Consider the following 24031-nt stretch of genomic DNA (forward strand, 5'->3'; position numbering starts at 1 on the left):
GCCGCCAGCGGCACCACGACCGCTGCGGGAAGCTTGGCAGCTTGGCGAAGCTTGTGAATATGTTCATCGCGCTGTGAACGTAGGCGCAAACAGTGCTTCCTTTCGTCTTCGTTTGGAATGCCGTACTTTGATTTGTGGCCACGCGTTTTTCCCAGCGATTACCGGAACTATGCTGTCGTTTCTGCGAGCTTGCTAGAATTTGACGACGCCGATTGACTTCTCTGCAGTTCTTCGCTGGGAAAACAATGGTGATGAAAAACAATCACTGATGGCTCTTTGGACGGCCGTGTTTCTTAATGCATGCGACAGTACGGGCTGAGGCGCCTGCACAATCGGTACAGAAGTGACCATTTTCGTGGCGTTTGTAAACCGCAGTGGCTTGGTACGATGTGAGAAGCTAGCGCAAAGCGCGCGATTTCCCAGCGCCATCGTCTGGCTTACAGCATCTCTTTGTACTAGCAAGAGCGGTCATGGAAACCCGCGTATTCATAAACATCGATGTTGAGCCTTTTTGTACAAAGCTTATTTTCCCCGTTGGTGTTCCAGCGGCTGGATATGTTCGCATTATTTTTGGAGATTTCGCGAAAACTTGCTCGAAGTATAGAGCTGTAAATGAAGGTGCGGCAAACAGCGAAAGTGACGCCTCGACAGCTGTCAATGACAAAGTATTTGTACGGTCACCATCTATCGACGGCGAACCATTATGCACATTGAAATCGGCGGCGTTGCCGGATGACTTGAATGATGATCCTACTGCGGCGGCGGAGGAGGAGGAGGAGGAGGAATCAAAGGAAGTAAATGATGAAAACCCACCTCAAGAGCCTGATGTGGAGGAGCCGACTGAACCAGCAGAGCTGCAGTCAAATGCTACACCGGCGAATGAGATTTCCAGCGACCGGCGGAAGCAAAAGAATCCGATGAAAATACGGTTGAAGGCATTGCCTGTTGCGCCGTTACCCGACACCACACGAAGGTCGAGTCGGACACGCAATGCAGCCACCGTTCGTTACGTAAGCAGTAGTAGTTCAGACGATGATTTTAATCGTGACAGCGCGGACTCTGATTGGAGCGGTTCAGATGAATCGTATGAAAAGGCTCCCAAAGTAAAACGGACCAGGAGAGCCTCGGCGCCAATTAGAAGAGCAACTACTGCTGGGAGAAAAGCAACTTCTTCGCGAAAATCGTTACCCGCCAAAAAATTATCAACCCCGGCAAAAAAGTCAACCATGCCTTCCCGGAAAACAACAGCCCCATTAAAAAAATCACTTGCCATTGCGAAGGTTTCTGCAACAGAAACTCCAACTCCTAAGGTTGCACCACTCAACATAAAGGCACTAAAACAGCAGTCTAGGGAGAGGCAAGCCTTAAAAGCAAGCAACAAAGCAAAATCAGATGAAACATACACGTGTGAGGAATGTGGCCAAACGTTCAGCTCGCGGTTAAAGTACAAGAAGCATTCTTGGACTCACAAGCCAAAAAGTGAACATCCGCACAGATGCGATGTGTGTGACAAGCTATTTGCAACAGCGTTTACACTGGAGCGGCATCAGGCTGCTCACTGCAAAGGCATGCCCAATTGCTGTGAGAAGTGCAGAAAAGGATTTGCAACACCTGAGGATCTGGCTAAACATGAAGAGACTCACAAGGATTATCGATGTGAATGCTGCTCCCAGCTCTACTTGAGTTACCGAGGGCTGCGGAAACATTACACACAGTTTCATAAAAACGAGATGCTGCATAAACAACAAAGCAGTGGCAACGCAACAGAAGATGGAACATCGGGTAAACAGGGCGAATCTGAGAACAGTGCCAGCCAGAAGGAACATAAGTGTGCAAAATGTGATCTTGGGTGTGACAGTGAAGAAGCACTAGCAACACACTACATGGAAGTCCATCCAGATCAGCAAGTCTTTCCCTGTGAAACATGCCGCAAAGTGTTTACAGACCGTGACATGCTTCAGACACATTTGCGCAAACACATGCAGATTAAAACTGGGGAAAACTCAAGTGAGCAGACTTACCTCTGTAACATCTGTGACAAAGAGCTGAAGTCCCTGTCAACCCTCCGTGTCCATGTGCAGTCGCACAACAAGGTTGGTACTGTTTTCTTAAAAGTGCTATCATTTTGATGTTCACCGTGCAAAAGTCGTTTTGTTTTAACGTGCACATGTGTAAGCAGACTCATTTTGTGTAGACTTGTGGTGATGTCATCTGCAATGAATAGTGTCCATTATTACCAGCCTTTCAGTGGGAAAAACAAAAAAGCTTTCTCACTGGAATGCATGTAATGAGGACCAAAAGAAAAGTTCCATTATTTCTCAGCAGTACAGAGAGGACTTTTCAATGTTGGGCTGTGTGCACAAGGCACTCTTGGTATATCTTGTGCCTGAAGACTTGTTTGGTCATGCTTTGTCTTATGTTTGATCATGCTTTGTTTGCTCATGTGTGATCATCAGTTTCGCATTTTTTGTACCTGCAGTTCTGCATCGTGATTGTCAGCAGCAACTCTGGTTTACCAGATTAACTTGGAAGATGTAGTGAAACAACTAATGTGTATGTTTCCGGCATTTAATTATTCCAGGGCTGCATTATACTGTGCAGAATGTGTGTAACCAGAAAGTTTATTGGCTTTGGCAACAAGAACTGTTATTAATGTTGTTTGGATTTTAATGTCCCAAAGTTCACGTGGGCTATGAGGGATGTCATAGTGAAGGGCTCCGGATAAATTTAGACCACCTGGGGTTCATGAACGTGCATCGACATCATACAGCGCATGGGCGCTTTGTGTTTCGCCCCCATCAAAATGCGGAAGCCATGGCCAGGATTCATTTGTATTTTAAAAGTATACTGAAATCAATCCGCTGTAGTTGAGGCTGGAGGTAAAACTGTCATGGAAGTTTTTGTCAAATTTTGAACCATTTAGTTATATCCCATTCTTCTTTAAAGTGTAAACTTTTTAGTCTATTTCTGGCTTTTAAGTTACTTGCTAGCAGGTGTAAATATGTTGTTTTGTTATTAGCTGATGCACAGTACTAAAGATTTTCAGGTGCACAAGCAAGACAGCATATAAAGTAGGAGAATGGCTAATAGATAGCTTGCACCTGGCGTCATGGGCACCATGATGGTGGCACACAGTTTCAGCTGTGCAGGCCAGAACAGGTTTCGATAATTGGATCACAGAAATGCATACCTTCTCGCAGTACTTCTGGTTTGCCATCTTGGCGGCTGCTGTGATGTTGGTGCAAGCTATGTATTGCATGAGTCAGTGTGAAGACTTTGATTCAGCTGGTGCGAAAATGGCAAAGTGAACACAAAAAGAAACCAGCGATTGGTTGCACTCTGCTGCTTATCCTGTGCTATTGGGACCTTTATTTTTTTTCATGTGTAGCCTAATCTAATTTATTTACACTTATTGCAGTTTTGATGTAAAAGTCCACTTTTTGGAGAAGTACATGTTTGATGAGTCACAAATTGTGTAAAAACTTTAAAACTTGATACTAATGTTAAGTTAGTTAATTTAGGTTTTATATGAAAAATAGAATTATTATACACTACGTTAAGTGCAGCTGTCAAAGATATATGTAACTGCCATACCTAGTTTTTATCATACAGAATATCTTGTTAGTTTAATGCCACTCAGTCAGCCGAAACAAACTGACCTGAAGGCAGATCAAAAATCCCGCCAGCTGTGCCTGACTTTTGCTGCACTAACACATAGTAGTTGAAGCCTAGCTTGTGTGAGCTATAAAGACACATATCTGGCTGTGTTCTGAGCATTCTGGCTTGCATTTTTAATATAGCCTGGACCAAGAAAGCTGTTGAGATGATAAAGCCCTTTCTTTTATGTATTTGTGAATGTCACTGATAAACAAGGGCAGAAGTGTGTCAAATTCTTTAACTCTGTGATATTGAACTGGCAGGCTCAAACTGATGACAGATAACTTTATGGCTAGCAAAATGACTAGTGATATTAGTACTGCATTTAATATGAACAACTTGTACCAGCATAAATCTGTAATTTTGTTGTTGAAAATGAGGTACATAATCTGAAAGAGACATCATCTGAAAGATGGAAATGTGCCTTTTTTAACCCTTTCACTGACACTCCCGAGATAACTCGGGCGACCACACATGGACACCCCCTGCTTCTCCAGAGTAAACTCGTTTTAGCTTTTTAACTCGCTGCTGCTCTCGATAATACTCGTGTAAAAAAAAAACGATGCAAGCTTGTCATGCCATCTGTGCAGAGGCCCCATAAATTCGTAGAACTTGTAGGGTAAATTTTAAACGACAGACGGAGCTCATGTTTCTACATCCGTGCCGCTTCGTTTTGGTTTCGGCACAGCAGCCATGGCAAGGCAGCGTGCCACATGCATCCGCGCTTTGACCGACGAGAAGTTCAAGAACTACTTATGAATTCGGACTCCAGTGATAGTGACAATGAGGAAGCAGCCCACGCAAGTGCCTTGTCGAGTGATGACAGCAATGAAGAGCCGCTGCCACCGAAAAAACCGCGCAAGAAGGGAAATCTGACAGGCAAAATTTCTGCTGGAAGATTTGATTCTGTTCAGCTAATATCTATAAGGTTATCCTAAATAAAAATGTCAACATGTCCTGCAGAGCATCTACTAGCATAAAATTTCCAGGAACCTAACATGCAAAAAAAAAAAAAAACTCGGCAGGGGTGAGTAAAAAAACCCGGCAGTGAAAGGGTTAAGAATGCAAAGTTGTGAATACAAAATTTTTTACAATATTTTGTGCATTCATGCTGGGAAGGAGTAGAGGCACTAAATTTTATTTAAGAGTACAGAAAGCTTGCCCAAGACTTGCTCAACTATAGTATAGTTTGGTTTGGTTCATGGGGTTCAACGTCCCAAAGTGATCGACTCAGGCTATGAGAGATGCCATAGTGGGTGGCTCTGGATAATATCGGCCACCTGGGGTTCTTTAACGTGCACTAACATTTTGCTTCTATCGAAATGTGACCGCCATTGCTTGGATCGAATTGGCATCTTTTGGGTCAGCAGGCGAGCATTGTAACCACTGAGCCACTGCCGCGGCTCTCTTGTGCAAGGAGTTATACAAGCAAACATCAACGGAAAGGAATGCATGAAACCCTTTGATTTTAAAGTATGCACTACCAGTCTTGATGTCATTGCATGATGAAGAAATAGGGTTTATAGCCATACCTCTGATGCCCTGTGCATGTGTGACTGCATGGCCGGCAAAACATTCGGTTGGTGACAGCACAGTGCAGCACGTGCGGAGGAAAGGCAGCATTGTTTTTCTACCCCAGTTGTAACGTGTTACCAAAACCGTGACCAGCAGATATTTAAACTGGTAGTACTGCACATATTGCGAATAACACATAGTGTTTTAGCATTACTGTAACCATATGCAGTGTTTACAGTGCAGGAATGTGGCCTGTGTAGATGAGCCATAATGCCCATGCATTGGGCAGTAGAGTTGAAGGTTTATGAAAATCTCAAGATAGTGATGCTCAAAGTCCCTATTTAAAACTGATTGCTGATGGCCTTCCTTCTGGACATTATGACTCTCAGTGAATATATATATTTTTTTTATTCACAACTGCTTGCTATGCTTTTGTCAAGAATGGAAGTTTAACAGGCAATTCAAAGGCTAGTCTAGTCAGACATTGCTGCCTTTTGCCTTCTTCGACACTGTGAATTGCATATTTGAATAACATTCAGTATCATTGTCAATGATAAGCTCATCACTGGTAATGTAAAAAGTGTAGTGCTGTAGGATTATCTGATTTTGTAACATTTCGCTGAAAGCAGTTGCTTTTTTTTTTTTTATGAGCAGAACAGAATGTTATCATCATGACAACAGCCTCTGCATTTTACACTTAAAAGGAGTCCCATCCTGCAAACAACTGACCATCTCTCTTTAGGCACATGGTTGTTGGATGTCAGGAAGCAAGGAAGGAGAGAAAAAGGAACCATTTTCATTACTGTTTTGGTGCAGCTTTGTATAAGCATGACAACAACAAAGCACTTGAGTGCTGAATCTTCAGCTGGATTATTGTATTTTACATTAAAATCCTCTGTTTTACCTTTCATACAGGTCCGATCATTCAAGTGTGACATTTGCCAAGAAAAGTACACAACAGCCAGCAATCTACGCAAGCATCGAAAGATCCATAACACAACGCGGATGTACAAGTGCCCCCATTGCCCGAAGGAATTCACTACGAATAACTACAAGCTAAAGCATGTCAAGCGTGTGCATACAAGAGACTTCCAATATGGCTGCAGGTTCGTTGCCTCTAGGTTCCAGTACTTGTGTACAGTAGTGAATGTAAAAGGAAGTTGGTGCACCTTTGCTTGCTTTAATACCCTAGGTACAGATAAGATTCAGTGTATCCTAATCATTTGTGCTAGAGGAGTACAATGATTTTTTCTGGTGTGCTTTGTGGCTAAGCAAGAATGCCGTACCTTCCCTTTTAAGATTTAAGAAAAGTTATGTGTGTAAGCAACAGCTTACCTTTAAAAGTTCCAATGGCATTGCACTGCAAATTATAGGCAAGATGTGATTCGGCTGCGCAGATAGCAAAGACAAGAAAAGGTGGACACCATCCTGCTTTCTGTATCTTTCTTTTCTCTGGGTTCTGTACTGTTGAATGGTGTCATATGTCATGTCATGACAAGCCTCACATTAGAATTAGAGGCAAGTTACTAGGGTGCCCATGACTGCTTAAATGGCTAACTGTAATCCCACTTACAACCTAGTTCACATTGTACAAGAGTGTAGGCTGTGTCGTCTGTGAAGACATGCATTGATTTTGGAAGGAACTCCCCAGGTACAGCAGGTACTAAAGTGACCTACAAGATTGATTGGCCTTAAGTTACGTTGTGATTAATTGTGGACTTTTGCTGTGTTTTGAAGTACGTTTCTATTAAAGAGATGGAGACACCATATTTTTTGTGGTGTGTTTTTTCTTTGTAATGATGCCATATGGAATTCGCCAGCACTCAACTGTAGTTTCAGTTTTGCTTTCTGTAACCAAACGGAGGTTGTGACATCACAAGAAGGTATGTGATCACTTGTGGCATGCAAAAGCTGCGGTGTGATCGCTGCTTTGTCGTTCTAATTCACACCGACTCTCTCGCTAAACTACTCCAGAAGCCTTAACGGCAGCGAGTGACCAAAGGACTATTATGTTGCAGTTTTTATGTGCCCCTTGTGATCTTGTACCTACTTGTGATGCGGCAATCATTGTTCGGCTACTGAAACTGGAACCAAAACTGTAAAGGGAGAAGAAATACGATTATAAAATAAATCAGCATAGGAGAATTTCACACAGTGATCTATGTTTACTAATGTCTTGCGCATCATTTGAAAGCAAAAATACACTAAAAAAAAAATTGGTGTGTCTTCTTTTTTAAGTCCTAGGCTTCAACAAGTGCTTTTACTAATCTGTGTAGGCCAGCGAGTTCCATAGAATTCAAGCTTTTTTTACATGTAAATTAAATCTTGCAGGCTTCGGGAAAACGAATACTGCTGTTTAGTGACCATGATAGTGTTGTAATATGCTTGTTGCTATATCATTGTGAACTCAGCTAACACATCATAATTGACTGAACCATAAAATGAAGTCTACATTGATAGATTACCTTTTTTCCATGTCAGATGTGGATATTTTAACAAAGACAAGATGATTAATTAGAGAGAAATCAGCAGACACATGAATTATCTGGTGATTGATCATACACCTTTCTGCAAGTGGTGATGATCTTGAGACAGGTCCATTCACTGGCAGCATCATGTAAATGGTTTCTGAGAAATGACATTCAGAGCATGAAAAATTTAGATACATTGAGCTTGAAGCAGGTTTTTAGAATTGTGTATGAGTAGTAATAACATACAAGGCACAAACTGCATTCAAATAGCACCAAAAAAAGAACCATGGCAGTGTCACGTCACATGCAGCTCATCCTGTCATAGCACATAATTTTGTGACATCACGCTTGATGTCATGAGTTCGACCACTTTGGCTTGCAATACAAATTTGTTGGTTCAACTGCAAGTTTCTCAGCTAAGAGCGAAACAAAACTGTGCGAAGACGACGGGACAAAAGAAAGGCACGAATACACACACACAAAGCGCAGACTTCCAACTGACTTTATTTTGTAAAAGCAGGGTGCTTATAAAGGCAATCACAGCAAGCTAGGAGACAAGCAGAAACAACGTGCGAACGGCAATGACAGTGTCAACAAGACCACGTGTGATTACGACCCATGAAAAGTTCGGATGTGTCCATCTAAGAAATTGATCTCTTGACTTGAAAGAGATAAAGAAGGGGCGCTAACACACTTATCACCCCTTTTAGAAATGAAATAGGCCTCGATAACTTCTCTTTTGGTTTTCGTTTTGGCCTTAGAAAGGAACTTTGTTTTTTCCAGGTGAGGAGAACAGTTTTTGGTGTCGCAGCTCTTACAGGGCAAGGGCAGATTGCTGCCAGTGCCGTTGCTAAGTGATCGCCTGTGTTCTAAAGTGCGCTCATTAAAACAACGGCCAGTCTGGCCTATGTAGGAACGACCGCATGACAGAGGTATTTCGTAAACAACTTCGGAAACACATTTTGTGAACTTGTCGTTCCTACATAGGCCAGACTGGCCGTTGTTTTAATGAGTGCGCTTTAGAACACAGGCGATCCCTTAGCAGCGGCACTGGCAGCAATCTACCCTTGCACTGCAAGAGCTGCGACACCAAAAACTGTTCTCCTTACCTGGAAAAAACAAAGTTCCTTTCTAAGGCCAAAACAAAAACCGAAAGAGAAGTTATCGAGGCCTATTTCATTTCTAAAAGGGGTGATAAGTGTGTTAGCGCCCCTTCTTTATCTCTTTCAAGTCAAGAGATCAATTTCTTATATGGACACATCCGAACTTTTCATGGGTCGTAATCACACGTGGTCTTGTTGACACTGTCATTGCCGTTCGCACGTTGCTTCTGCTTGTCTCCTAGCTTGCTGTGATTGCCTTTATAAGCACCCTGCTTTTACAAAATAAAGTCAGTTGGAAGTCTGCGCTTTGTGTGTGTGTATTCGTGCCTTTCTTTTGTCCCGTCGTCTTCGCGCAGTTTTGTTTCGCTCTAACCATGAACCGACTAGCCCAACATCATGTCTTACTTCTCAGCTAAAGAAACAACTTTCGATGTTAGACAAGACGTGAAAGTATCACAAGTGGTCTGATTATTCAGCCATGCTGAATGAATGAAATGCTCAGGAGTTGGATTTGTAGCCCCATCTAATGCCTTGTAAAACTGGTTGTGTTTGCTTGTAAATAAGATGTAAATTTATGTTATTTATTTTCTCTAGTTCCTGCAAGGTAAAATTAAACTAATGCAATCTGTGAAGTGGCATTTGGCTCATATCTTATTGCACAAACTTGCTTTCCCTTGTTTTCTTTGTAGCCACTGCCCGAAAAAGTTCCTGGAAAAGAAGCGATTTCAACAACACATGGTGCTCATGCATGCCAGCATGCTCACTGAAGATGACTATGCGACTATGACTCTGGTGAAAAAGTTGCACTGCAGCCAGTGCTCTTATGTGACATACAGCAGCAAGAGCTTCCGGCAGCATGAAGTTACCCACACTGGAAAGTATCCACACACATGCAGTGAATGCAACAAAGGCTTCACATTCCGATTTGAATTGACCAAGCACGTGCGTTGTGTGCACCAGGCCCAGTTCTTTCGCTGTGAGAGCTGCAAGCGCACCTTTACAGCTGAGGAAACCTACAAGGTGAGTTCAGTGCAGTGAACTGTAATTGAAATTTTCAAAAAACAAATGACACCTTCACTTCCAGGTTTTTCCACTTTCGTCTTGCTACGTACAGTAAAGTTGTTGGGGAACAGCTTTGCAATACCTGCATACACTGTTACCATGTTATGAGTCTGGTTACAAAAAAATCTTCTGACGTACCCTGTGTAAAAAAGTTGTCAGCTACTGCACAGATTCCTGAGACGAGTAATCAGGTACCCCAGGGAAGTACAGAAATGATCCTGCAGATGTCCCATGCATGACCATTTAGCCAGTAGGCAAATTACCTATGCATGTCCCTTCCATATGGAGGACTTCTATGAAATTTGCGCTGGGCATCATAGCTTTTGGCTTGTTGTGATAGATTTCCAAAAGTTTGTTGTAAACTTCGCAACGTATAGTTGAAGCAAAAATATGCCTGCCCAAACAGCAGCTATGTTAGAGGGACACTGAGGGCAACTTCATCCAGTTATCGTTCTCAGTAAAAATTTGATTCTCTGGCTCTTTCCAGTTATGTTAGAGTTAGTCCATTTGCAAAAAAACCCATTTATGGCTAAGAAAATAGAATTTAAAAATCTTCCCACCACTCAGTTCAAACTTGTAATGTCCACACAGAGAAGGGCTGGTTGCTGCCATTTTGAAGTGAATAGCAGTGTAGCATAGCCTCTGGGATCCGTGTCAAAAATTCAGTGTCAACGTATCCAGTTTGCTTGTGAAATCAGCCGGTGATGGCGGCGCTTGTATTTCGTTGCTTCGTCTTTTCTAGCTTATGAAAGTTACGTTTTCTGTGAGAGTGGTTTCTTTGTCACTAGAATTCCACCCTTATTGATGCAGGCAAATTCAATTTGTTGTCAGTGTTCTTCTAAGGCTAGCAGTCAAGGCTGAAAGGTGGTCTAATTGGTGGTTCATCTCCTTCTTAGTTCACGTCTAAAGCACTATTCTTTCTGTATTAAATTAATAAGGCTAGCAGTGTTGCAAATAATAAGTAAATCAGTGACTGAAATCCAAAGAACCAGTTTGAGATATGATCAAACAAGCCAACATACATGATGTTCACAAAGCTGTGTGACCACTAAAAACCAGATACAGCGTACAAGAGCATCATACTTGGTATATATGTTCTCTAAACACACACTTTCTACAAGTGTGTGTGTGCGTGTGTGTATGTGTGTATGCATGCGTGCGTGCATGTGCGTGCATGTGTGTGCCTGTGTGTGTGTGTGTGCACGCGCGCACGCGTTCATGCGTGCGTTGGCATTCGTAGTATTCTCCATTAGGGGGACCCAAGTTTAACCTCAGCGCCCCCCCACCAAACAGTCCTCTCCCAGCTAGGCCCCTACGGCCAAAACTGAGCACAAAGATGAGGAATGGTTATAAAACACTTATTTCAATGTAATGGAATTGCAAAATATTCAAAATATTATTGAGCAGCCACTGCACCGCTGAGGCATCAGTGTAACAACGTGCTTGTGAAGGAATTTCCATTCTCTCTAAACCGCAGAAAATATGACGCATCTGTCTTTTGTTAACTGAAAGAAAGAACCTAAAAATATTGCCTCAAAGTGATCTGGCAATTAAACAGTTTCTGGAATGCAACTTCATGGGTCTTCGGCCACCAGTATTGTCAAAAAACCTGCGTAGCCGTAAACTATAAACTATATAACTGCAGTATAAACAATGACTGGACAGGTCCAGCAGAAAAAAAAAGGTATGGGGCAGACTTAGCGCCTCCTTAAATGATTAGACGGGTGGGGGCACCCTCCCTGTGCACACGCCGATGTGTGCATGTTGAAAGAAGCCAACAGTCATCGAACCAAAGGAGTGCAGGGGAATGTTTTTGTTGTTTTTTAATTGTAATGTCTTTTTTTATTCCATGGGAAAATAAAAGTAATTATTTTTATAGCTGCAAAAATTAATTAGAAAGCAGAAGAAAAAACAACCACATACCGCCAGTAAGGTCTGGACACATGACCTCCGAATTTCGCGTCCGGTGCTTTACCAACTAAGCTCCGGTGGCAGTTGTCCAATTTCTGGGGTAGCTATGTTGCATGTAACCCAGCCCTGAGAGTGTGGTATTGTCGCCAAAATCTAGCCAACTTCTTTTACATCGTCAGATGCTCCAACTGCGCCTGTATTTGATGTATAAGAAGAGCGAGAGACACCATTTTATAAATATGCAATGTGGGAAAACCGACTCAGCTTACAAATGTGTAATTTTGAGATTCGCTATTTTGGACCACATTGTCTATTAAGAAAGTTTAAAAACAAGTCTTACCTTCAGTGTTGACAGTCATCAGTTTTGCAATATAATTTTGCCCCCAAAATCAAAAATAAGTTTGTGTAAAATCCAGCTCAACAGACCGCACTGACCTCTCACAATTTTTAAAATAAAAACAGTAAAGATTACTTGTGTGCGCGCGCACACCAGGTGTTTCAGGGAAAACTAAGTAACTTGCAGAAATAAGTTTTTTGGAGTAAAAATATGGCTTTTGCGATGTAACTAATTTTTTATCACTAACTTTTTAACTACTAGAGTTCGGTGCCTAGTTGCAATTAGAGATTTGTAGCCAGTCATTAGTAATAGCCACATCAGTTTAGAATTTAGAAAACGCGATTACCCTTGGCGCTGTGGCTCAAGAAAATTTGGGTTTCTTGACTAATTATGTGCACTGGAACAGTTGCTTTGCCTGCATGCTTTTCGAAAGCGCATGTATTTTGGCACGATGTAGCCAAATTTTGTTGAGCCATTGAAGTTCTAAAAACTGATATGGCTATTAATAATGACCGGCTACAAATCTCTAATTGCAACTAGGTGCTTAACTTTTAATAGTTAAAAAGTTAATTATTGAAAATTAGTTAGCCAGCTTAAGACTTAAAACGATTCACCAGTTTTATGGTGTCCACCAGCACTAGTATTGTTATGTCGCAAAAGCCATATTTTTACCCCAAAAAACCTATTTTTTGAAAATTGCTTAGTTTTCCCTGAAATGCCTGGTATATATACAGGGTGTTTCACCTAAGACTTTCTGCAATTTTTAAAAATAAGCTATTTGAATTAGATGCGCGCTTTTTCTGGCATAGCATTGTCAGTGGTGTAGTACATCATAATGCTGCTAAGACGTGCTAACTAGCAGGCTTGTTAACCAATATTTAATAGTTAACTTTTAAACTATAACCGTCGGGCTCCTTAATTATTGAGAGGCATGTAGCCCACCGTAAGTAATGTCCATATCTGTTTTTAGAATTTCGAGAACGCGATTATCCTCGGCGCTGTGGCCCAACAAATTTCGCCTACATTGCGCCAAAATACATGCGGTTTGAGAAGCTTGCAGGCAAAGCAACCTCTCCAGTGCACGTAACTCGTCGAAATAGCCAAAATTTGTTGGGCCACAGCGCCGAGGATAATCGCGTTCTCGAAATTCCAAAAACGGATATGGACATCACTTACGGTGGGCTACATGCCTCTCAATAATTAAGGAGCCCAACGGTAATAGTTTAAAAGTTAACTATTAAATATTGGTTAACAAGCCTGCTAGTTAGCACGTCTTAGCTGCATTATGATGTACTACACCACTGACAATGCTATGCCAGAAAAAGCGCGCATCTAATTCAAATAGCTTATTTTTAAAAATTGCAGAAAGTCTTAGGTGAAACACCCTGTATATATATATACCAGGTGTCCCAGCTGCGTGAAGCCAACTGAGGGTTGTTTAATTAGTTAAGCCTTATGAGCAAACTTTTTAATTATTGACGAGGAAGAAAGTGTCAATGGAAAAGTTGTAGATCGCATTTGAAAACAGCTTACTGAATTGTGTGCACCAAGGTACCGTTTACATAAAGTGGTTTTTTTGCTGGCCTTAAACCATAACCTGCACAATAAAAGAAAGCTTCCACATGACAACGGTGCCACTTCTGTGTCCTAAGACTCATCTTAGAGAAGAAAATCCGTTTTTCTCTGAAGTGCTCTCCCCGATCAGCCTTTGCGTGCACATTGGGGCAGAGATGTGAGCCAGCAGCTGGTCACGTGATACCTTTCTTTTAAGGCCAATAAATAAAGCTACACAAATCCTACCTTGATGGAAACAGCACTACTAGTGCTCTTTCAAGACAATCTACAACTTTTCCATTCACATTTTGTTACTCAAGTCGATAATTACAAAACTAGCTAATTAAGCTTAACTAATTAATTAACTTTGAAGAACAAAAAATACTGAAGACTAGGCCACACGACTCTGAACAACCCTCAGTTGGTTTCACTGGCTAGGGCACTTCGTCTTTTTTTAAAGTTTGGTTACATTTAGCTGGAACGCCTGGTGAGTGAGTGAGCGAGCGAGCGAGCGTGCGTGCGTGTGTGTGTGTGTGTGTGGGCTTTATGCCCAACTGCAGCAGTTACAACTGTGTTTGTTGTGCAGTGAGAGAATTTTCTCTTTGTTGACATGAAAGGGGCTACAACAGAAAGTCCTGCTGCACCTTCACATGTAAAATGCCTGAACAAAACCCACAAAAATATACCATGAACCTTCTATGCAGGGTGTCCCAAACTGTAACATACAGTATATGTAGCATGTTCCTAGAAAGTGTACTGTGGGACTAGACATTGGGAGGTTTTTAGGCATCCCTGGGACATGGTGTTTTCATTGGAGTAGGCTTGATGACCTCTCCAGGCCTCTCCAGCCTAACTTTCCAGCTAGATCCCCTCCTTTTTTTCTCCCCATTTTGCATCTCAAGCAGATTTGTACGTCTAAAGTATGCTTAACCCTTTTGTTAACAAGGGCAATATGACTGTTTTTGACGGGTTTCAGACATTGTTTTTTCCTGCAAAATATGTGAGGTGTAAAAAAATGCAATAGGCTGGATAGTGATAGCAGTGCAATGTGCTTTCTGAAGACATTTATTTCAAACAAATATGCTTTGTGTCAATACTGCGGAAAAATTAGCAAACACACAAGCAAGTTGAAAATTTAGAAAAAATTGTATTGACAAGACAATATCTTTTGCAGGAAAAATATTAAGAACATTCTGGAACGTACAAAATGTTTCAAGTGTGTTTATAAACTAGCCACTAAAAGTTTTAAATTATAAAAAACTTTTTCAGCTGTAGGTTCAGTTCTGACACTACATAAAAAAGGTCGGTTGCCGACTGTCCTTGATATAAATTTTTCACTGCGAGCAAAAATTTTTAAAGTAAAATGTAATGTGTCACAAAATATAGCGTGCTGAATGTACTTTAGAAATTATCAGTTGGAGTTTAGAAGGTTTTCGAAGAAGCTGGAAAAAATTAGAGAAACGCAAAAAGTATGTCTGCCATACCATAAATGATGTACTCACATGAAAATAAAAAAGGTAATGCAGTGAAACCTCGTTATAGTGAATAGGCAAGAAGTTGTAAAATAGTGCGATACAGTTGAGCCCACTTATAACGGCTGCAGTTATTACAAATGCTCGCTTATTATAAACGAGGGTGATGCTACCGTCAAATTATGCATTAGGGCAATGGGACTGCATCTCAGATACAGTGAACAACCGCGGCAATGTAACTCGGTTAGAATGAACGAGAAGCGCTGTACTCTAGACCCCACAGTCGAAAAATGTAAGCTTCAAGCGTGGAGACAGAAAAGCGTCTCCAGGCACCCATGAAACCCTCACGTGAAGAGTATGTAGGGCCCAAAAACACAATAAAAAATAGCAGAGACGTTGCCGACAAAACAGCAGTTTTTTTCGAAATGCTACCGTCGAAAACGCATTCCTTGATAGATGACACTTGCACTGGTAGGAGGAACGGCGGTGACCGGCGACAGTTTTCTGTCATTGGCAACTCTCGTGCACTGCGATGCTTTGGGAGCTATGTTTTCGAACACTGGTTAAAGAATTTTTGCATTGAAACCTCCATGAAAAAATTAACTCTGTTTATCCCCTCACATCCCAGATATGCACATCTCAACCAGAGGATGATTAAAAGAGCTACTTTTTTCACTCACGAGGTGGACTAAGACCAAGGCAAAAAAAGCAAATCATAAGCAATGTTGTCATTATTAGCACACAGAATAGAGACCTTTGCACAGCACCTCTCTTATGCTTATCTGCGACCTTGAATTCAGCACCTGTGTTGCATTTGAATTTGTAAGTTGTACTCCCTTCCCCCCCCCCTTTTCTTTAATATATGCAGTGCCTCTTTGATTTCAGTTCCAGGCACATCAGCTGACTCTGGCCAATCAAGCCCTGTCCTATTACCGTGTTTTCCTCTCTCTCTCTCTCATTTTGCTGTCCTTTTGGTCTACTTTGCCTGTGCAGTGAGAAGGAGAGAACGTCATAACTAGTCAGATACCACAGGAAATGGGCTCACATATTTTTGTTCTGCATTTTTTTTTCTCAAGGCAGCACTTAGGAACATTTGCCAGCTATGCTAGCAGCTCACACTATAAGCCACCCCTCCACATAAATGGTGCCACACTGTGATGAGTAATACAAAACAAATGCCCTAATAGGCCCCATTGCGAATTAAGCATTATGTCTGGCATTGAAGTAGGGGAGGCATTGATGTTTAAAACTTTGCCATGTTGTCCAGTTGCATCTTGTTTTCTTATTTGTATTATCTCTGTTTTTACCTGGTGCAGATTCACAAGGAGCATCATGACCGTGGTCTTGGCTTCACATGCACAGAATGTGGCAACATGTACGAGACCCAAGGCCATTATGAGCAGCACATGCAGGCACATTCCAAAGATCTGCCATATGAGTGCCCCACTTGTCACAAGCGTTTTGCCCTGACACGGTCTCTTAATCTTCACCGCCTGTCTCACGACAAGCAAAGGACACCCCGGCCACGCCCTTACAGTGGCAACCGCAGTTGGGAATATTACTGTGAGCTTTGCAACGTCTTTTACAAGTATGGCTCCAGCCTCGTGGCCCACCGTGTGTGTGTACATGGAAATGGCCCCACTACTACTTGCCCATATTGTGATAAGAAGTTTAACAGCAGGCTGACCTTGTCAATGCACATTCGCATGCACACTCGTGAGCGGCCCATGCGCTGTAGCTATTGTGGGAAAACTTTCCGTGTGTGGAACAGCCTCAAACGTCATGTCGTCACAAGTCATACGAAGGACTTCAAGCTCTTCTGTCCACTATGCAACAAAGGATTTGTGTCTAGGTCGTACCTAAAGGTGCACCTTAAGAGTGCACACAAAGCTGTTATGTCAGGTCCTGGGAAACGCAGGCGTTTGACCGATGCCCCTACTGCAGCACAGCATCCCCCGGCACGTGCAGTAACGGTACAGAAGCCACCTGTCATAATCCCCATGCCTGCCAAACTTGACCGTTCCACCCTTGTGCCACAGGCCAGGAGGCCTCGCCACCATACTGCAAAGGCTGCTGCAGCGGCTGTGCCCCCTGCCCCTGTAGCCACTCATCCTCCTCTGGTGCCTCCTCCGGCTCAGGTGGACACCTCACAGCGGCCACTGATGCAGCCACCACGGCCGCAGCAGCTTACAGTGGAGCGGCCAGAGTTGCAACAGCAGGCACAGCTGCAGCAGCTGCACTTGCAGCAGCTGCAGCTGCAGCCATCACAGATGCACCCACAGCACCTGCAGCCACCTCGACCGCAGACACAGCAGCTGCGGGATCTCTTTGAAATGCAGCAGATTCCGCACCTGGAAAGTGACACTTACTCACTCACGTTATTGTGAGACCATTTTTGTTTTCCAATCACAACATCTTGTGTGAAGTGTCGCTCTTGCAAACTGCTGTCAAGAACGCCATGTTTTCTGCATTCTGCATGAGTTGTACCGAATTTTTGGGACAGAAGTCAGGTATGTCGTGCAGGCATTTGTTTGCCTGCACTCTATACTTTCCAGCTCTGAGCTATGTTGCTGTCTATTGCAGCAGTGGACAATGCGGAAATGTCACATTGTTGTTGAGATGTAGAGGTCGTTAGGAAAGGTGTGCACTACTGTGGATTTGGTGGGTACTTTTTACACTGGCATCACCCAAGTGAGGCATTTTTTTTTTCAACATTAGCACTTTCTAAGCATGTACATTTTGCTGTCCTTTGTCAAGTTGCTAAAAAAATACCATTAGACTGCTTTAAAGTAGTGCATCGTGACAGTGTCTGCTCTATGCCATACCGCATTCCCACTTCTAGAATGTCCTGTATAGAGCATGTGCATATTTTGGCTTGTCTCTTTCTGTTGGCCCTAGAAAAGAAAAGTCACCGACAAGAGAGCAGTGTTTTCATGGTTTGAATATGAACTCGCTTATCTGTTTTTATTTTCACAGCCATTGTAAGCACTGGGACACAAAAGCGTGAGGAAATCAGCACAACGTTACTGAGCACATACTTCCTTTTTTTATGGAAGGTTTCAAGTACGCATTATCTTTAGTCATTCATTCAGCTCTTGTTTTAGTGGAGCTCTGAAATGACTCGTGTTTTATGTTTTTATATCTTGTTTTTATGAAGCTGTGGCAAGCCTGTAACATACATTTTAACATATTTGCCCTTGCCTTTTAAGAAATAAATGGGTGCCAGGTACCGTGTGGAAATAATCAACAGGAATTCAATTCACACCTGGGAATTTAAAGCTGCTGAGCAACATTTGCTGCATACTATTCTGTAAAAAGCCTGAATTGTAAAATACTCAGAATATCAACGTATGAATATTGTATAGAGTGAGCCAAGTGAAAAAGGTCACTCAGTGCTTTACTGCAGAAATGTATTATTGGTCCATCTGATATGCTCAGAATGATTAAATACATACACCTATATGTTTTATAGTTTAGCAGTCCTGTTACTTAGTGCATTAGTCCTGTCTGTCTTACGTGTTCACCCTGTTTTAGTGGTCGTTTGTATCATTGTTTTTAAGTTATTCCTCTATTAGTGTATCAGTGTATCTCTTATTTGTTTAGCTGTTGCATGTTTTTACTGCACTAAGCACAGTGAAATGAAGGTTTTTAAGCAGCAAGGTGTCGACATGTTTCCGGACACACCTATGAAACAATTTTACTGTCTTTGGTGTACCGAGATATCCATGCAAATTATACAGAAAATGCACTTGAGTGTGAAGCTTTTATTTTTGGTTACCGGCAAACCAAAACTTTTGATGTCCCCTTTGTAGTCCACAAGACTTCAGACCTGGCTGCAAGCTTTCAGCATGTTGTTACTGGACTGTCAGCATCCTTGCTGCTTCGTAAAAAACATAAGCAATAACTCTCAGGATCCGCATGTTCCTGCTTGTGTAGAGGCTCTCCCGAATCAGCTTACAGCCATTCCACTTGTACGGAGAAAAGCACCAAGCCAGGAAAAGTGTACGCCATAGATAGTACTGGGGCATGATCTGCGAAAGAAGAATGCTTTCAGTATTAGGAGCTGCGGAGTGCTGCTGCTTTTAGTATTGAACTTGCTGTAACACTATGACGCGATTATCAAATGAAGTGGAGCTTTTATTTATGCAAAGCAGGCTAGTGCACGTAAGCTCTTGCTTCATGCTGCTCTCTGTCTTGAGAGGACTAAGTGGAGCAAATTGTGGACAAGCACCAGAAGTCACGAAAGAAATGCAATATGCCGAATAAGTGTAGCACAGCATCTGCTGCAGTTGATATTGTAACAGTAGCCATGTTATGCAAAACGGGCTTTTCATCATGATATGTCAGCATGACAAATAGTCATTTTCCATCTATGTTGGCACCTTGGTCCACCTTCATTGAAGAGCCATTGATTAAATATTTCATAAATTTTGGCAACGTGACTTTACGTATTTCATTTGTCACTGGCGCAAATTTGTTCAGAATTTAGTTCTGGAAAATGAACTCTTGTGTCTCATTGCTTGGCATGATACAAGATGTTGCCATATGGAAGAGTTGGATTTTAGCATACTGTCAGAAATTATAAAATTGCTTATATGGTAAGATCTGGCTGTTTTTTTTTTTTCTTTTATACTGTATTGAATCAAGTGCACACAGCGTTTGGGCTAGCTTCTTTTAATTCATTTTTCCACGGGCAGTTCCGTAGTTTCTTTTCTTCAGTAGGCTCTATCTGCCATTTCATGAGAAGGAAGCAGCATTGCAGCAAGCTTTTGGTCATAGAAAAGGAGGAGGGTCAAGGTATTTGCTGTTGTCATGCATAAAAGTCCAACACAAGGCACTTTTAAGTCATTTACTTTATATATCCTTCACTTTGAACTTATTTTTTCAAATATAAGATTTGGTATGGCACCAGCATGGTATACACCTCACAATTGCATAACAGCTTTAATTCTTTCTGTGCAAAGTTAATTTTTGGTGTGCTGCTAACTTCGAAAATGTGCTAAGCACTGGGCCAGCACAAAACCATAATGCCTGCTCCTCATACAACCAAGATGTCTTCACTGTAAGGTTTTGAAGTGAAGATTGTGTGCACTGCTCTATAAGTACAATTGGAAGAAAAAGTTTATGGGGTGCAGGAAAATAAAATATTTCAGCACCGTCACACAAGCCAGTTGCCTGAAATGCCTGCAAATATGAGGGGACATGCGTTTTCCACCTGCTGGTATCATTACCATGCGACTGGGTTGCAAGGCAGTGCTGCAGTCAACTTTTTCCAGAGCGTATGCATCCCGTAAGCTTTTTTCTGCCAGCTGTATATGTGGCAGATGCATGTAGGGACACTGATGGGATGAAGGATGCTTCTACTACATCCAAAAACATCAGCATTGTACTTATTCATGGCTTTCAGGTCTGGCCTGTGGCAGAAGTTTGGTTAATAAGTAAATAAAGGGCGTGTGTCGGCTATACCATCAATCACCACGTAATCATGTAAAGTTGTTTTTAGAGTTGAAATGTGGTCACCTTGCTAAAATGAGTGCACATTATCTGTTCTCCTGGCCTGCAGCTCTGATTCACATCTGTCTTGGAACAAAATCTGCAAGTCAGTGCAGCATAAATGAAAAGTGTAAAGTAAATGCTTTTTTTTTTTTGCAACCTATGTTCCTTGCAATGTAGGTTGCAACGTAGGTTGCAATGAACATAAAGTAAGCAGACATCATTTTTGAAAGTTCCTTAGAAACTTGTGAACCTGCTACCCAGTTGTATGTCTTAAGAAGCATTCTCTAGCTTGACTTCTTGGAGCGCTACTTTGGTTAGGACAGCAATGAGGGATGAAAAAAACCATCTGCTGTCAGTAACCAGAGTATTGTGCTAAGGAATTGTCAAACTTGAAAAACCAACTAGGTCGTTTGCAGCTATGCTCTAAGTGTGGTCGCATATTCACTGGAGTTACAAGAACTTCCTAGTAAACCCTTGATCACTGACTGAAACTGAAATAGCACAGCACACGTGTTTTTGCACTTCATCTCCATCTAACTTAAGTTAAATGCAGCTGCAGTGACCGGGGTTACACCCACGACCTTGCTCGGGTGGTTCACAGAATCTTGTCATAAATCCATCTCTGAAAAGCTTTGGAATGCTGTGGTGAATGGTTACTTACGGTACTTATGAGAGGGCACATCATGTCAACAACATTGACGAAGCCAAAGACCATCCAGTATGTTATCCACTTCACGTAACGCTGGCGAATGTTGCTGTCAACGGATATCATGGAGACCACTACCGGGTACGGGACGCAGATCAAGTTGCTGACATGCCGTCCAAACACGCCAATCAGGAATGAGAGGATCAACAGGATGAAAAGGATGTAGAGCAGAAATTCCCTGAAACCAATTAATTATGTCATAGTTAGAAAACCGCGAGTAACACACTGAAGTCTATACACTTGGAAAGGAAAATTGTGCTTTCAGGGACAAGTATTCATAATTGTTTACGTGCAAAAAGCAGCATTTTACTATGAGGGACGCTGTAGTGAGGGGTTCTGTTAATTCTGACCAATTGGGGCTTTTTTAAGGGCCCCTGACCAGGTTTGGACATTTCAAACAAGCCCAGTGCTTAGATCGGCCCATTATGATAGTCTCTACAAAAGGTTATAGCCATGCACAATCGGAGAGGTGGCAAAAATCAAATCAAAGCCCGTTTGCTCGCTCTTGTGGCAAAGCCAGTCTTGATCCTCATCCACTCTGCTGGCACCCAAGCATTTGCTGCGATGGGACAGCGAACTGCATTTCATTGATCCATTGTCCCGGTTTACGGCGAATTACCAACAGCATCTCGGTGTCAGCTAATTCTTCTCGCTCTTTTCTGCTGCGCCATTCGCTTTAGTACAAAAAAAATTAGTTTCTTACTGTGGTTCATTGATGTCTTAGCATGGGATGGGTACTACTCAGCCCTTCGTTTAAAGGAGTATAGACATTTAAATTTGGGTGATGTTTTCTGCTTTGTAATGATGTGTAAGGCATTGGTATATATGAATCACCACGTGTTGTTTGCCTAAGACTGCTGAATAATTTATAATAAATTTTTTTCTCGTTCAGCTTCGGTTTCAACAGCTGAGCAGTGGCTGTGACAGCAAGTTTTAATATAGTCGCTGCTTCGTCGTTTTAATTCACTACAACGCTAAATCCAGCTTTCCTCAATAGGTGGAATGAAACCGAATGAAGAAACGGCGATTATATTGCAATTTTTGCATGCCTCACTAGCCTAAATGCAACTTTGACGTCACAGAGCTGTTGAAACCGAAACAGCTGGAGAGAAAAATTCGATTATAAATTATTAGGGCGTTGTAGGTGAATACTACCTCATGATCCATGTAGAGTAATGTCTTAAGCATCACTGTAGTCAATTAGCACGACAGACCATTGGCCTATGCATGGAGGAAAGAAAACATCGGAGGGAGCATCTGGCAATAACCTTGAAACAATACAAGAACTAAGCGGTTTTCCCCATCAAAGGTTCCCCTTCCAGCTAATGGCGTTAGCAGAATCAGCCGACGCCATTGGCTTACGAGGTCCTTTGACAGAGAAAAGCCCCGTCTTTCTTGAATTGTAAAACGGAGAGAGCATGGGGAGAAAGTGTCCCCTGCGTGATCACACCACGTGATAGATGCGGTGATATCACGGTGGAAGGAAAGCTCGGGAGAGGCTATGGAGGAAGGAGAACTCAGAGAGGCCTTCGCAATCCGAGCAGCACGCCAAAAAGTATGCCGGAAGTCACGCGCTTTCGCAAGGCCGGGCTAGGGTCCCTAGCCGGTCTACGGCACAGTCAATGGTAACGCTGGGCGCAACGTCGTCTGCTGCGCATGCGCGAGCGCGTCGAGACGAGCTGCCAAGTGGAGGGAGGGGGGGGGGGGAGCCGGGGGTGAGCGGCAGGGACACGGACCGCTCCCATCGCGGCGACGACCATCCCCCCTCCCTTCTCCCCTCCCTACATCCCCCTTCCCCTGGTCCCCAAGAGTGATGCCACCAAATGGCCAACATACGTGGGACCAGTATCCCCCCCAAGAACATCCCATAGCGATTCAAGTCAATATACGTAGCGAAAGCTAAGCCGCCGTCCATACTACCGCCACAACTGTGGTTGCGGCGCACGCGAGCCCTCCTTTTCAGTCCTCCGACATAGCAGGCGAAGCGAGCGGAGGCGAGCGCAACGCCGATGGGTGGATGGAAAAAACTTTATTGCTGATAAATTTAAAGTGTTCTTGACCCTTACGGATCACTGGGCGCCGTGGTCGATCCTTGGTCCAGGATGCCGCACTTGACTGCTGCCATCGTGGCCCGGGGTATGCGAAATCGTTTCGCTTCCCCGTCCTCGCGCTGGCCAGCAAGTAATCCCGGCCACTGCATCACACTCGGGCGGTCTATATTCTAGGCTCTAAGTCAGCCTTAGCGCAGATCCATGTGACATGCTTTACCCTAACACCGCGGACATTCGTCTACATATTGCGTAGGGAAAATCTTGTGTACATATATAGTTTGTGCAGGTACGGGTAGGTACCGGTTTGTACGTAGTCTGCGCCAGTCTACCGCCTCCTCTTTGGTAAGCCTTTTGTGTGGGGCTAGTTAGCGTTTCCGCTGACACCTGTAATGATCAAGTATGTTTGAGTACGTGGGGGTAACAGGGTCAAAGGTGCCAGTGGTGTAAAGTGTTGAGTCTCCTCGGTAGACTACCGTCGAGCTAACTCGTCTGCTGCCACGTTGCCCCTCATGTCCCGAAACCCACACTATACTGTAGTGTTTATGTGTCTTCTCGTCATGTTTAGAATATGATGGCGATGCTGTCGATCCTGCCTCGAGCCGGTGGCGGCTCCGCGGATGGATGGATGGATGGAAAAAACTTTATTGCTGATAAATTTAAAGTGTTCTTGACCTCTACGGGTCACTGGGCGCCGTG

The 24031-nt window shown here is 42.9% G+C and overlaps 2 protein-coding genes across 2 annotated transcripts in view; one reads left to right on the forward strand and one right to left on the reverse strand.

The window, feature by feature from the left end:
• Nucleotides 1-18828, forward strand: LOC149350162 (uncharacterized). Its single transcript, XM_089579127.1, has 4 exons — nt 1-2093; nt 6088-6278; nt 9436-9766; nt 16399-18828. The coding sequence occupies exons 1-4, from the start codon at nt 471-473 to the stop codon at nt 17467-17469; spliced, it is 3216 nt and encodes a 1071-aa protein (XP_089435253.1). The 5' UTR covers nt 1-470; the 3' UTR covers nt 17470-18828.
• The window catches only part of LOC149350163 (receptor expression-enhancing protein 5-like), an 11227-nt gene continuing 6000 nt past the window's right edge, over nt 18805-24031 (reverse strand). The window contains exons 2-3 of the mRNA XM_089579128.1: nt 21240-21462; nt 18805-19113 (exon numbers count right to left, since the gene is read on the reverse strand). Of these exons, the coding sequence (XP_089435254.1) occupies nt 18937-19113; nt 21240-21462 (400 nt within the window). The 3' untranslated portion in view covers nt 18805-18936. The remainder of the gene's footprint in view (nt 19114-21239; nt 21463-24031) is intronic.

Source organism: Amblyomma mixtum, chromosome 3 (genome assembly GCF_055824585.1).
Source record: "Amblyomma mixtum isolate Tamu chromosome 3, ASM5582458v1, whole genome shotgun sequence".
In the NCBI taxonomy this organism is placed as follows: Eukaryota; Metazoa; Arthropoda; class Arachnida; order Ixodida; family Ixodidae; genus Amblyomma; species Amblyomma mixtum.

Coding starts and splice junctions, on each gene's coding strand:
- LOC149350162 (XM_089579127.1), top strand. CDS start 471: ATGGAAACCCGCGTATTCATAAACATCGATGTTGAGCCTTTTTGTACA. Junction 2,094..6,087: donor ATGTGCAGTCGCACAACAAG/GTTGGTACTGTT, acceptor CCTTTCATACAG/GTCCGATCATTCAAGTGTGA. Junction 6,279..9,435: donor GACTTCCAATATGGCTGCAG/GTTCGTTGCCTC, acceptor TTTTCTTTGTAG/CCACTGCCCGAAAAAGTTCC.